Below are 15701 nucleotides of genomic sequence, written 5' to 3' on the forward strand. Positions count from 1 at the left end.
GGCAAACTGAGAAAACCAGTTTTCTGCGCTTCAGAACTCCTCAGAACATTTCACTAACCAGGTTCATGCTGTGCCATCAAGGACCCAGGTGCTTTCCATCTTTCCACTCAGCTCTCCTCTGTGTCAGATTTTATCCTTCTCCTGAAGGTAAAAGGGGGTACAGCAATTTCAGGAGTCACACCCACTCCAGAGGCCCCCAGCCCTTACATCTCATGGCCAGGGTGGCATCACAGACCAATGACTACATCAACCACTGCTGACAGGAAAGGAATGCCCATGATGGTCAGGGAGTCTTCCAGTCATTCTCACCTCCTGGGCTGAGAAGGGCCCCTGCTTTCCCATAGCCCGGGAAGAAATTTGGGGCCAATAAAGCTGAAGGGAATTGTTGTTAGGTAAGCAACAAACGACATCAGCACAGTTACAAAATTCAAGATTTAACTAAGTGTTCGAGCAGATCTTTACCACTTGTCAAATCCCTCAAATTTCGCCCGCAAGTCTGGGATTTCAAAGCAAACAGTGTAACTGCTCCAGTGCTGTTTTCTCACCCCATCCCATCATTCACTAAATACCCACGATCAGTGAGCAAAGCATGCATGCTTTCCAGTGGCCAAAGTCAATCCTCTGCAGCTCAGTGAAAGAAGTCACAAATGCAGGAGTCCCATTGGAAAGAAACTGTCACAAATTCTGTAGAGTAACAGACTGTGTGATCACGACATTTCATGGTACCTTCTGGCAGAGCAGCAGACCTGAACGTGCCCCAGTTCTCTGAATGAGGAGTCACATATAGTTAATCCCAGAAAGGTAGTTTTAATGGTTTCCAGGTAAGTCAGTTGAAAGCAATTTGGCCAAAAACAATTTAGCTAAAAGCAGTTTGGTTGGAAGAACCTCTCCAAAATGTTAATCAGAAATGAGTATCCTTAGTCACCAATATTACAGTGATTCAATGAACAAGTTGAATTGTTCAAACAGAATGAACAATGTTCATTGGCTGAATGAAGAAATATGGGCAAATCCACCCACAGACAGCCATGGTTGACTCTTTTTTTTTTGACTTTTTTTTTAATAGATCTTTATTGGAGTATAATTGCTTCACAATACTGTGTTAGTTTCTGTTGTACAAAAAAGTGAATCAGCCATATGCATACATATGTCCCCATATCCCCTCCCTCTTGAGCCTCCTTCCCACCCTCCCTATCCCACCCCTCTAGGTCGTCGCAAAGCACCGAGCTGATCTCCCTGTGCTATGCTGCTGCTTCCCACTAGCTATCTATTTTACATTTGGTAGTGTATATATGTCCATGCCACTCTCTCACTTTGTCCCAGCTTACCCATCCACAGCAAGCATCATACTCAATGGTGAAAAACTGAAAGCATTTCCACTAAGATCAGGAACAAGACAAGGATGTCCACTCTCACAACTCTTAGTCAACATAGTTTTGAAAGTCCTAGCCGCAGCAATTAGAAGAAAAAGAAATAAAAGGAATACAAATTTGAAAAGAAGTAAAACTGTCACTGTTTGCAGATGACATGATACTATACATAGAAAATCCTAAAGATGCCACCAGAAAACTACTAGAACTAATCAGTGAATTTGGTAAGGTTGCAGGATACAAAATTAATGCACAGAAATCTCTGGCATTCCTATACATCAACAGTGAAAAATCAGAAAGAGAAATTAAGAAAACACTCCCATTTACCATGGTTGACTTTTGGTAAGTGGAATTGTGGGTTTTCTTTAGTCTTCTTTTGCTGGCTTGCATTTAATCATAAAACAGGTGGAGTAATTATTTTATAATAAGCATTGCTTTTATAATAAGAAAAATAAAATGAAAGGATATGGAATGTCTTGGGATTTCCCTTCTTTAAATTCTAATTCACTTTAAACCAATATGCCAACTGCGCTTGTTTGGCAGTTTTTCTATTTTTGTGCATAGGAATGAAAGAGCTTTAGTTCATTCCAACTAGCCCCTTCATGTTGGAGAACACAGGGCAAGAATAGTTCGCTGAAAATAACTTAGAAATTTTAAAAAGCAAAAAAGTAGAAACAGAAGAAATTTTAAAGCTGAGTTTTAAAAGCTGCTTTAAATGCATTAAAAGGGTCAACAACCCCCATGTTGCATCCCAATTTCCAGTACTCGGGTCCACCAGGAACCAATATGCAGGGTGTTCATCAGGTACCCCAGGCAGCAGAGAGTGTGAGGGCACTCCCTGCAGGCATGGGACATAACTACCTATACATAAACAGACATAATATAATATATTCTGTTTCTGTCCAACTGGTTTTGGTCTGATTATAGGCTGTTAAGGATCTTAAGGAATTCTGAATCCAGTGCAATAAGCCTGGAAAGTCAGGAGCTAATCTAAAGCTTCTGGAGCGGGCTTGTTTATAGCAAACACCTTGTATTTCCAGAGTTTCTATTACTGAACATGTTGTTCGGCCTCCAAGCTTACCTCCAGGGTAATATTTCTAACTTGCTGGCCTGCCTTTCATTCTTCAGTACCTCCTTCATTACTGATTGTTCTTTATACTTGGCCTAGAAGTCCCCTTTATAAGGAAATCTTCCCTCACTCACTCCTCCCTCTAGGAACCCTCTCTCTGAGCTCCTACTGCACCCTGTACACCCTACCGCTCCTGTACTCACACCACCTTGTCACCGTACATGATGTCGTGTCATCCAGGATGCAAGTACATCTCTGTCATCCCCAATAGACTGGGACCTCCCAGAGGGCAAGAACTATGTCCTGATTTTTCTGTATAACCATTGCTTAGCACAATTTCATGTCTATTAGGTGCCAAGTTAATTTTAGTTGAATAAATCAATGAATGTAAGTTCTTCTGAAGTATCATTGTTAAGGTGCTGCAGGAAACACAAAGGTAATTTAGACTATGATTTGGAACCTTATAGAACAGTCCTATCAGGGAGGCAAAGTCTAAACATACAAGGTAAATGGCAGAAAAGTGTGATATAAAATTAATAATAAAAACAGATAACATTTCTGTACCATATACTAGGTGCCAAGTATGCATCTGTATGCTTTTCATCTAGTAACTAGCTTAATCCTTGAAACAGCCCTCTATATTATATAGATACACATATATTTCATGTTATAAGCATATTACATATATATGTGTGTATATATATATATATGTGTATATATATAAGTGTGTGTGTGTATATATATATAATATATATATATATATATATATTAAAAAAACAGAGGGCCCAAGATTAAGGTACAAACACATATCATGTTGAGAGCTTCCTCAGAGTCCCCTCATTTCTTTTTAAAAACCTGAGTGGTCATTAACAGCCACTTCCCTTTAATCCCAGGGACTTAGCCCTAGTTTGGCTATTGCTTAGTAGAACTTTATCAGTACAAATGAATTTAATATTAGCTTCAAGTTTGTGAAAGGTCACTGTTGGTACCCCTTCTGCTTTTACTCAAGTTAGAGATGTTGTTTAAATTATTTCAGTGGGAGATTTGAAAAGCCTAAGCTACTTTTCAAAATGTGCCCTGGCCTAGAAAATCCAAATCTAGAAGTTCATCAGGATGGCCAAATTATAGTTAACCACCTGGTCCCCAAACAAACGACATGGCAGCTTTAATGAGAAAGTACACTTACTTCTTCAAGGTTTCTTTTTCCTCCTTTTGATTGGAATTCTTGAGTTTCTATATTTGGAATTATACCAAAGTTTTGTTTTTGGTTTTTTGGGTTTTCTTTTTGCTGCTGGCAACTTCTTTTTTTGACTAGTTATAATGAAACATGAGAGATGAAATTCACTAAGTAAACAATATTGTAAAAGTGAATGAGAACAACATTAATTTTTGTTGCTCATGTAGAATTCCTGTAGCTTCGTAACTGATTAACTATTTCAAACACAGTAGAAACCCTTTGTAAGTAGACTATTTAAAGAAAATGAGAGCCAATTCACATCCTCAAAACATAATCCAATAAAAGCCTACAATATGCTTAACATCTGGCTTCGGTGTAAAACAATGCCCCCAGATTACATTTTGACCTTGAAAAATTAAGTCCAAAATGAGCAGAGGTAGCATATTGACTTTACAACAGTTTATCCCAGCAGCTGTGCTGGCCTAGTTACAATCTAGCATGGTGACAAACCATATAATAGCCAACTCTTTCCTTCCAATAGTGATCTCCACAGAGGAATTATAGAGTACCTTGGGAAATCATGCCAGTAATATTCATTAAGTGCCCACAGTGGCAGAAACTGAAGAAAAGAGGTTCAGTGAAGCCAGTGGCTCTGCTGAGAATAATCTGGAACCCTGACTTTACCTCACTGATCATCGGCAAGGCCAGGCTTCCTCTTGACTGCATGAGGCAAAAGACCCTTCCCCATAAATCAATTGCCTTCCACCCAGAACACTATGATTTATAGGAAGTTTTCTGCTTCTGTGGGAAGTTAATCAAGTGTTTTCATTGCATCCTATCCCCATTATGTCTTTCATTTTTCAATATCTTAAACCCAAACCCAAACGTTTTAGTGACATTATAGACAGGTAAATAGCTAGCTTGCTAGATACACACACACCCTAACATTGTCGTAATATTTTCATTGTGTATTTCAAAAGAGGTCAGCATATTTCTCACATGTACAAAAATTCCTCCCGTTGAGTTATATATGAGTTGATAATTGATTGCAAATGAAAAATGTGATGTTCTCTGTCTTATCAAAATATGCTAATTTTATCCAAATTACTAGTTAATGCTGTATGCCAGAATCATCTACAGAAAGACACCAGAAAAAACACCATGCCAGGAATATCTCAGCATAAAAACTAGCTTTCATATTATTCTTTCATAATAAATTATATATTTAGTTTCTGCCACATTTTTTGTTATTTGCAGTGTATATGTTGAACTAAAACAGTGGGGAATCTTTATGTGATGAATAAAGATCTTTCCTTTTCTATCCATCAGATATTTTCTCAATGATTTCTGACTCCAGTGGGGTGATGGTTTATGGACGGTACGATCAGTTCCTGCGGGAAGTTCTCAAACTACCCACAGCAGTGTTTGAAGGGCCTTCATTTGGTTACACAGAACAGTCAGCTAGATCCTGTTTCTCTCAACAGGTAGGAGAAAACTTGTTTAAGGAAGTATCTCTCAGTGGCTGCTGTCCTGTGTGTCACTCCAAGTCGCTACTTCTTCATGGTAACTTGTAGTGTATCTTCCAGCTTCTGACAAATGACTTCTGAGTCAGTAACTGAACTCAACACATTTGGATGTTAATAATAGGTGGTGTTTCCTGACCATGAACCAGGCATCATGCTAAATTCTTTATTTGCATTGTCTAATTTAACCCCTACAACAACGTTATACCCTCGGAAACATTATTACCACCACACTATCAAAAGGGTTGAATTGTTACTCAGCCTCACATGAAACACGAGCTGACCCAGCACCGAGCTTCACCAACGTTTAGTAAAAGAGACAGAAAGGAATCACAGCACATGCCCCATGCCGTCTGGGAGGCCCTAAATCTTCCACTACATTGGGGCTCAGAGCAACATGTTTTAACTGGGGGTGGTACAAGTCAGCCAAGGGAAGCAGCTTGGTTTGGGGGACTCTCCGTGTTTATATCTCTCCAGTCATGTGGAAAATCTACATGTCTAGAACTATTCTTCAGCACAGCATAGTGGAGATTTAGAAATCCATAAACTGAAGATTTGTTTACAATTTTTAAAAATCCGAACTAACCAAGTATGTTCTCTAAAAAGATCCCTTAAATAAGAAATCAGTGCTTAGTAGCCACTGAAAAGCTGCATTTATCTCCAGCTAGTAAACCTCATCTGTCTATCTATCTGTCTGTTTACTTGGTGATCTAAGAGGTCAAAGGTGGTGCCTCGGGCATCCCTGTAGGGCATGGATTTATATAGAATTATAAATGTATCCATACACTCAATAAGAGAAGGGATGGCTTGATACTTTAAGTATTACTTTAAGTATCAAACTCTACTCCCACTGTTGGGGGTGGGGGGGTGGGCAGGAGGATGGGGTCTCACCCAGGAAGGCTTTCTGACATTTCCCACACCCTCATCCCCAGGCTGGCTTAGATACCTGGCCTCTGTCCCCAGCTAAAGCATACTCCTCTTTGGAGTTCCCTTTCCCTTTCGAGTTGGTGACCTCAGAATGGATCCATTCACCTAAGCCTCCTTCTATACAACTTCTTCACCCAGAACTTCTCATCAATCACCAAGTCCTACTGATTTCACCTTCTAGAATTTTCTCAGATCTCTCTCCTCATCATCCTCGATTGCCTGGCCTATTGTATTAAACCCCAAACTGATCTCTCTGCCCCTGGATTTACTTGTTTGTACATTTGTTGATTTTAGGTAGTGCATTGTAGAATCCTCAGGAAATATACTAATGCCTCAGGATATATCTCATTAAAAGTCAGCCAGAATAATGGGACTTTTTTAATCTAATAGAATTTATATATTCCAAAAAATTATATAGGATGTTGCCATTGCTCAAAATTCCTTTTGAAATATCCTAGAGACTGCCCATTATATAATCTTTTATATACCCTCGATGAGAAATTTATGTATGTGGAAATCATAGTAGCATATTTTGACTTCCAGCAGTGATTTTTAGCCAGTATGATGAATGGTCAAAATAGATAAAATCATGTGAAGTACAAAAAGAGGCAGCACTAATAAAAATAATAAGACCAGTTTATTTTTGTGCTTCATAAACTGGCTATAGCAGCAGTTCGAATGATGAAATTCCAAAATTGTTTTAATTGCTTCATTGCAAAGCCACCCCAAGTGATTGTTTTGAAACACAGTATTATTTTAGACATATGAATTGTAGTAGCTTTTGAAAAAATACTGTCTCATTACTTATACTTTACATAATTTATCGTTTAATAATAATGCTAATAACCCTATAAGAAGCTTATTTAGTATTATGAGGTAAAGCTAAAACTGTAAATATCTGCCAATAAGAAAACATTAATAGAAGGGTACCAAAACAGTTGTTTTGTGAATTACAAGGACAAGTGTAAGGTTTAAGCCTTGAAAAGGCACTGTAGCTCTTCAGGGCTGATTTCTTATCTAAAAATATAAAACTATCCCATCCACCTTGATATCCTAATTCAAAAATTTAAATAAAGTAGTGATTTTTGCATGTAAATTTTTTGTCATTCATACTACGAAAATATCATATATTAATATAACTTCTTATTTTTTCATTTTGAAAGAAACTTATAGGTAAAATACATTTCTTTTCTGCATCAGAAAATCCCAGGATAATGACACAGAATCCGACTGAATTTTAAGAAAAGATACATAAAGAAAGTAGAGAAGAGAATTTTTTTTTTTTATTTAGAGTGTTCTTTTCTAACAGGGAAGGATAGCTCCCTCCGAACAGGCTTCACTCCTAATCTTGTATAGCAGAACCATTCACATTAACCACAAAATATTTAGTCCTTATGGAAGTTGAGGAGCTTTGAAAGGGAAGCTGTTCTACAAGTTTAGAAGACTGATACGGGAATTGTCGAGTGTGCTGTGATGTACTATTGGGTAAAATTTTATGGAGAATGTCTACTCTCCATCTTCCCTCATCATTTTCATACTGTCCCTTATGTATGAAAATGATCCCCTCAGAATTGTTTTTCTCCTTGTGATAATATTGACTCAGCCTCAGTGGAGATAATCCAGTCCTATGTAGGCTTAAATATAAAAAGCAATTAATGTTTTAAATTCAGAACTAGTTTCAAGCTCTGTTTCTTTATGTATTAGAGGTTAATTGAATGTCTTGTTTCTTCTATCTCAAATGATATTTACATAGCAGGTAAATTAAGATAATTCTTGGTTCTAAATTTTTATGGGTTTTTTGATGCAGAAAAAAGTCACCTTGAATGGTTTCTTGGACACACTCATGTCAGATCCTCCCCCGCAGTGCCTGGTCTGGCTGCCCCTTCTGCATCGACTGGCAAATGTAGAAAATGGTGAGTAGTTACTACTGAGGCAATTTTTTTAGCCTTTTTTATAAAATGAAGTATAATTGATTTAAAATGTTTCATTAGTTTCATGTGTACAGCAAAGTGATTCAGGTGTACATATATATATATATATATATATATATATATATATATGCAATAAAATATATATTATTTTCCCTTATAGGTTATTACAAAATATTGAGTATAATTCCCTGTGGTATACAATAGGTCCTTGTTGGTTATCTATTTTAAACATGGGAATGTGTATATGTTAATATACATATAAATAACATATATGTATATGTTAATCCCAAACTCCTAAGGCAATTTTTTCATTACCAAAATTAGGCCATCAAATCTGTAGTTATTAAGCCAAGGTCATTGTTTTAGGGAGGCCTATTTAGTAGTTCTGAATTTTAATAGAACTAACCTGTCTCCCTCATCAGTAAGGCCTTATAGGTGCACTGCACCATTAGGACTGTCCGTTCTAAAAATTTATTAAATCTCACAGTCTACCTCTCAGTTACAAGTCAGGTGTGGCTTAAAAACTTACTGTAACAGAAAGAGAACCTCAGTAAGGAATGTGACATTTTCTAGTATTTGTTTTAGGTATGAACTTCTACTGTTGGTATACCTGGCATTGACTATTTCTTCCTAGGCACTCCATCAGGAATAGATGGAGGAGATAGAAAAAAATTGGATGGTTGCACCTTGCTAATCTTTAGTCATATGCTCCAAATTGTAAGCTTTCAATGGTTGTAGTTATGTAAAAGAAATGAGTAATGTAACTTCTGTCACGTGCTTTTGTTTTTATAAAAGCAAGTATTTCTATGTTAAAAGTAATTACTCTTGGCATATCCAAACTTAAATATAAAATACAGTTCAGAGCAAGGTTTAAAGAAATTTAAACATGGAACAATTCATTGCCTCCATCTGATCTTTAGATGTTCTTATTTACTGTTTAATTTAACTCTGGGAATTCTCTAGCCTTAAATAGAAAATAATTTATCTCCTATCTCTTACTAGAATCTTAACTTCTACACATCTCTTTAATATACATTGTGGTTAAAGTTAGCTTATTTTATTTTATTTTTGCGGTATGCGGGCCTCTCACTGTTGTGGCGCACAGGCTCCGGACGCGCAGGCTCAGCGGCCATGGCTCACGGGCCCAGCCGCTCCACGGCATGTGGGATCTTCCCAGACCGGGGCACGAACCCGTGTCCCTTGCATCGGCAGGCGGGCCCTCAACCACTGTGCCACCGGGGAAGCCCAAAGTTAGCTTATTTTAAATTCCCATTTAGAACATCTGGCATCTGCCCTAATTATCTCCCTTAGTTAAAGTTATAAATCTATCCTGTTCTGCTCATGGAGAAGATTTAAAGATGAACTTACTATTTTCTCTGTAAGCACTACCAATCATAGACTTTTTTTTATGCATCTTATTCATCTGCTAGAGCAAAGAGCAATCAAGGTCCAGATCATGCAGGATGAGTTCATATTACTGTTTTGCAGTTTAAGAACTAGTCATTTTCCAATTATAAAGTTGTCATTTCATGGCTTCTCTCTCAGCATTTCCTGTTGCAGGAAATGAGTTCCTTAGGCCCTGTCCCAGAACAGTTGTCCCTAGATTCAAGTCTCACTTCAGCCTTTCCCAGGAGGCAGAAAAAGGGGATATGATGCTGGCTCAGAAGACAGTGTGTTCAAAACTGGTTATGTCTTTGTTTTTACAATTTACTTTTCATCTTTATTTATTTTTATTTGCATTATTTTCCCTGGCTGGTTAGCCAGAGAGAAAGTTTACCAAAAATATGAATTGTTCTTGTTGTTGTTGATATCTTTAGCTCATAACATGCAGTTACTTGGATTCAAATCTCAAATATTTTATCTTGCCTGCTTTATTATTCAAATTTTCTGCCAAAGGAAGTTGTGTCTCTTGAACTATCTGACTTAGAACTGTATTCAGACAACTTATTCATCTCTTTGGGCCCTATCCATCTGCCTCTCGGGAAATTAAAAATAAAAAATCTGTTAAACGAAAGCAGTGTCACTCATTAAATAAGCCCATTAGCTACTCCATTTTTTAAAAAGTAACTCAATTCTCCCATCCAGTTTTTCTACTCTTCTTCCATTTGCCTTTCTTTCTTCTTCCTCTCCTTTTCCATTTCTCTCATATTTGCTCTCAACCCACTGGACAATCAGCTGTGTTCATCCATTGTGCCTCTGAGTCTTCTGTGAGCTGTGCTGATCTCCTGGAGACAGAGAGCATCTGGGGGAAAGGCGAGCCAGTTTGGGTAATTTATAGTCTTGTAGTATAAGGGACGGGAGTAAGAAGCGCAAATGGAATTACAGAGATTTGCCCTTAAAAGAACCCCTATCCTCCATCCCCTTCTGTTTCTCCCACCTCCACACACATGCTGGAAAAGGGTAGTGAGAGTCTAGGAATAAACTTAATGCTTCTCTCGGCGAAAACTGACAATCATCGGAAATTATGGCGCACAGCAGAAAAATGGAATTCTTGTCGGACTGTATTTTTCCTTCTTCTGGCTCATACTTTTGTTTTCTTGTTTTTTTCTTCATTAACTTGCCCCTCAGTCTTCCATCCAGTTGAGTGTTCGTACTGCCACAGTGAGAGTATGATGGGATTTCGCTACCGATGCCAACAGTGTCACAATTACCAGCTCTGTCAGGACTGCTTCTGGAGGGGACATGCCGGTGGTTCCCATAGCAACCAGCACCAAATGAAAGAGTACACGTCCTGGGTAAGGCATGGTCCAGGCAATACTTACAGTTGGATGTGTGAGTGTCGTCCAGAATGCAAGGGAACGGCAAACACGGTGACTGAATCAAGCGACACACTTACCTTCTCCTCTCACGTTCCCTCCTTCCCCTCCCACTCCCCATCTTACTGGGACCTCTTACTTATTGTGTCTGAACCCAGTGTAGCTTCCTAAGGCTTAAAATATAGGAAGACTCAAATGATATTACTTCTTGGAATACAGATAATTCAGTATCGATTTAGGTAACAACCAAGCAGCAAGCACCTTCTGGAACATAATCTCATTTTCACAGTAAGTTAAGGGTCTTTTCAAGTTTGGGGGTGGTTTGTGGGAATTGCCTAAAAATGATTGTTCATTAGATTCTGGAGTTGTCTTAACTTCATGACTGGAACATGAAGGAAAGCCCTGTGAGCCTGTGGGCTTAAGGATGCTGTTTCATTCTATGTTTTTAGAGGAAGGGGAGATATTAAAAAATCATCTTTTCATGAGTAGTGCAAGTGACTAACTTGCTGGAGGTGACCTGAGATACTAACCTGCTAAAGGTGACCTGTCCATGTGATGAAAGTGTTCCCAGGAGCACAGGACACTGAGCCTATGGGAGGAATTTGACTCCGTGAGCTTGCTGTTCAGGTGGTTTACAGTTTGCTGACCTCTGTCTCAGTTCAACTCAAAGACCAGATCCAGTGATGTTGTTCTGGTGCTTCTGTGAAAGTATTGCTCTGTGTACAGATTATTTTTCATGGAATGTGCCATCAGCCCTGCCAACTCCTCTTGGAACAATTGTATCACAAGAAAATGCAGACTTTTTTTTTTTTTTTTTGCGGTACGCGGGCCTCTCACTGTTGTGGCCTCTCCCGTTGCGGAGCACAGGCTCCGGACGTGCAGGCTCAGCGGCCATGGCTCACGGGCCCAGCCGCTCCATGGCATGTGGGATCTTCCCGGACCGGGGCACGAACCCGTGTCCCCTGCATCGGCAGGCGGACTCTCAACCACTGCGCCACCAGGGAAGCCCCCAGACTTTTTAAAAGCATTTTTTCTATATTTTAATGTGTCTCAAATCAACCTATAGTCTTTACTTCAAGAGTAATTCATTTTATTTTTAAAAAGGTCTTCAGATATGCATTTTAATTGAAGTATAGTTTATTTACAATGTTGTGTTAGTTTCAGGTATACAGCAAAGTGATTCAGTTATACATATATGTATAATACATATAATATATTTATTCTTTTTCAGATTCTTTCCCATATAGGTTATTACAAAATATTGAGTATAGTTCCCTGTGCTATACAGTAGGTCTTTGTTGTTTATCTATTTTATATATAGTAGTGTGTATATGTTAATCCCAAATTCTTAATTTATCCCTCCCTGCCCACCTTTCCCCTTTGGTAACCATAGTTTATTTTCTATGTCTGTGAGTGTGTTTCTGTTTTGTAAATAAGTTCATTTGTATCATTTTTTTTAGATTCCACATAGAATTGATATCATATGATATTTGTCTTTCTCTGTCTGACTTACTTCACTTAGTATGATAATCCCCAGGTCCATCCATGTTACTGCAAATGGCATTATTTCATTCTTCTTTATGGCTGAGTAGTGAGAATATACATTTTAAATCAGAATGTTCTTTCTAGGAATTATTATTGGGAACTGATATTCAGTGCAAATATATTAATGGTTTAGCACATGTCAGATTCTGAGTTCAAGTAAGAGTTCTTCACTAAGGCATTGTATACTGAGGGCTTGATGCCAGTTCAAATGCCACCCATCACTACTGGCTATATCACATGCTGAGAATAGATATACTAGCCAGATCATGAAATACAATTTAGTATAGAACGCTGGAGGAAATACTTTCTGTTTTCTTATTGTCAGCGTATTACCAATTTTCAAATATGTTCTATTCCAAGTCCTAGAGGGTTGGTGATTCTAGACTAATTGTTTGTAATTGTTGTTTTATGTAAATGCTAAAGTCAGATAAGGAGCCTTTTCTTAGGGGTTTTGAACTCTGCAATTATATGGCAGGACAATGTCTTTACAGAGTAGGATCAGACTCCTCACGAGGACAAAGGAGCCCCAACGTTTATGGGGTGAAGAGCTGTTGTTACTGCTGTTCTAAGTCTTCTAAACATTACACCTCCTAGCAAAAGCCAAAGAGGGACTTCTTGGACAATGTTCCCATTACTTAGCTTTTAAAAATGAGGACAAAAGTCACTTCGTTATGTTGCCAGTTATGGACTCTATGTGTCAAAGAAAGTGACAAAATGATAAATCGCTTCTCACAGAAAGGAAAAATTAGGGTAAAGATTTATTATATGTAGTAGACTATTTTTGATAATCTTGCCTGTGAAATTTTAAAATAAACATTCCACTGGTCCAAATGAAAAAGAGGTAGCATGATGCTCTGGAAAGAACATAAATTCTAGAGACTCAGATTGAAGTTCCACTTTTCCTTCTAACAGGATGTATCCAGCCACACCTGAAACATCTTGCCCCTGGATTCCCTCAAAACCTCCTACCCACCTCCTTACTTCCATTCCCATCCCCTCTCAAACCTTTTTCTGTTTTTAAAGAGAAGCAATCCTTCTAGAATCAGGTCACCTCTGAGATTTAACCTGTTCATTGTCTCCCTCTGCATTTGAGATAAAGACCACAGTCTTGGACGCGGAATATAAGACTTCAGTGGTCTCCCTCCTGCTTTCCTCTCCAGAACAGGGTCTCCTGTTCTTCCTCCATCTGGAATTACCTTCCAGTCCCCTGAGTTTTGTCAGAAGAACCCCTGCTGTTCATTAAGTCCCAGCTCAGACGTCCTGAGTACAATGACTGTTTCCGTTTATCACAGCATTTGCTGACACTGTGCAGCCCGAGGCAGTTATTCTGATGGCTAATTCCAAGCATTCTGGTCCCAGCAAAGAGCAAAGTCCTTGACTTAGAGTAGATTATCAAAGAAGATTTCCTGAATGAATGAATGGATACCTACTATGAAAGCAAATCATCTGATGAAATGTTACATAAATGTTGATTGTTATCACTTGAACCTTTCTTCTTCCTTCCAGAAATCACCTGCTAAGAAGCTCACCAATGCATTAAGCAAGTCTCTGAGCTGTGCTTCCAGCCGTGAACCTTTGCACCCCATGTTCCCTGACCAGCCTGAGAAACCACTCAACTTGGCCCACATCGTGTGAGTATCTCTACCCTCCAGACTGAGAGACAGCTTTCTTCACTGATGCGTGTGCAGATCCATACAAAGACAATTAATTTCCTATTAGTTGTCAGGGACCAAGTTTTAAATTTTATTGTCTTAAAAAAAAAGAGTGAAAGTCATGTTATTATAATTTTTTTCATGGAGAGGTATACAGTACTTCTGCCCAGATGTACAAGTATGCCACACTATATAATTTACCTTGAAGTGGAAAATATTCAAAAATTTTATAATTGTAAAATAACGATGTTATTGGAGTTCACACAATTGGACGTTAATAATCAACGGAATTACCGTGGTCAGGAAATTATAAAGCACACCGTACCTTAACGTCATGTGTGCTTTGAGTCCCAAATAGAGAAACCCTCGGTTTCCTTTCTCTGCACAGCCAGTCATCTTAAAGATGCCAGCAAACCTAGGAATCATTGCTGTTGTTGTTGTTTTATCCCAAGTTACATAACTTTAGAAGATTCATGGCCTGTGCAAGGGAGGGTTGAAGAGGGGGTATTGGAGGGGAAATTCATCCAAAGTATGTGTGAGTTTGGGGGGCAAAGGGAATTGGGCCAAGGAATGGTGCCACCACCCACCCCTTCCACATCCCAAAAGCCTTATGTCGGGGGATGTCTCTCAGGCCTGGCTGGCTCAGAAAACAGAGGAGGCTTAGGTAGAAGAAAGTATTTCTTTCTTGGTGTTATCTTGGGCTCAGAAGAAGAAAGAAGTTCATTACCTACTTTGGGGCACAATTAGGAGTTACGCAGTCACAAGTGCCTCAGGAAGCCTCTAGAACAGGCTTTCCCCCTCCTTCTGAGCTGCCTATCATTGTGCATACTTCAGCACTACCACCTGCCCCTCAGGGCCTGTGTTTGCCTGTTGACCTCGAGAGATTGGCTGATGGGACACATGGGTGTTAGGAATCCACCAAGGTAAGGTTCACGCTTCAGGCAGATGAGAACATAACCCATTAGAGGCACTGTGGTGCATCTCAGAGCCTTAGGAAAGCAGCCACTCTTTCCCCGAACGGACATAAACAGATCCCATCAAACCACTGTGCTGCAGCATGTCTGTGGACTTTGTATAAATCCCACAGGGCTTTGTTTGGTTTACTCTGGGTGTGCGCTGAGGGTTCATTGCCCCCAGCAATCCACACAAGTCTGGAAGCATCCACAAACTAATGTAAACTGATTCTGTAGAATGTGGTTGACTTATTTTTTGAAATTTTGCTCCCAAAAATAAGCCTTAGCGTAAACCAGGGGTAAAGAAATCTGGGAAGTGTCCCAAAGGACCAATCACTTGCAGAAAGCGAGCTCATACGAGCTGTTCTCCTAAAGTCTTGACTTACTTCCCCATAGCCAGGGACGATCACTTAGTTGCTTGCGAATGAACAAAACATAAGTGAGAGTAGGTCTGGGCTCTCTGAGCTTGGCCACGGAGTCACTGTCTACCAGCCCCCTTAGGGGTTCCCCCCCAAGAGAACAGCGTTCAATCCGAGATGATGGGTGTGGGGAAGGTAGGGAGAGGGTGGGGGTAAACAGCCTGTCTCTAAGAGCTTTGCAGCAAAACAGAGTTAGGATGGGGCCTTGCACTTGGAGACAGAATTAAAAAGCGAGGCCAGAGACTTCCCTGGTGGTGCAGTGGTTAAGAATCCATCTGCCAATGCAGGAAACATGGGTTTGAGCCCTGGTCCAGGAAGATCCCACCTGCTGTGGAGCAAATAAACAGCCAAAAATAACTAAATTTTAAAAAAAAAATGA

General features: G+C 39.2%; 1 protein-coding gene across 1 annotated transcript in view; it reads left to right on the plus strand.

Annotated features, from left to right (window-relative positions):
- Positions 1-15701, plus strand: part of DTNA (dystrobrevin alpha) — a 204161-nt gene that overhangs the window by 133542 nt on the left and 54918 nt on the right. The window contains exons 6-9 of the mRNA XM_081253018.1: positions 4946-5100; positions 7874-7979; positions 10566-10732; positions 13805-13929. Coding sequence (XP_081109144.1) covers positions 4946-5100; positions 7874-7979; positions 10566-10732; positions 13805-13929 — 553 coding nt within the window. The remainder of the gene's footprint in view (positions 1-4945; positions 5101-7873; positions 7980-10565; positions 10733-13804; positions 13930-15701) is intronic.

This window comes from Mesoplodon bidens (genome assembly GCF_964165515.1).
Source record: "Mesoplodon bidens genome assembly, chromosome: 13".
NCBI classification, from domain to species: Eukaryota; Metazoa; Chordata; class Mammalia; order Artiodactyla; family Ziphiidae; genus Mesoplodon; species Mesoplodon bidens.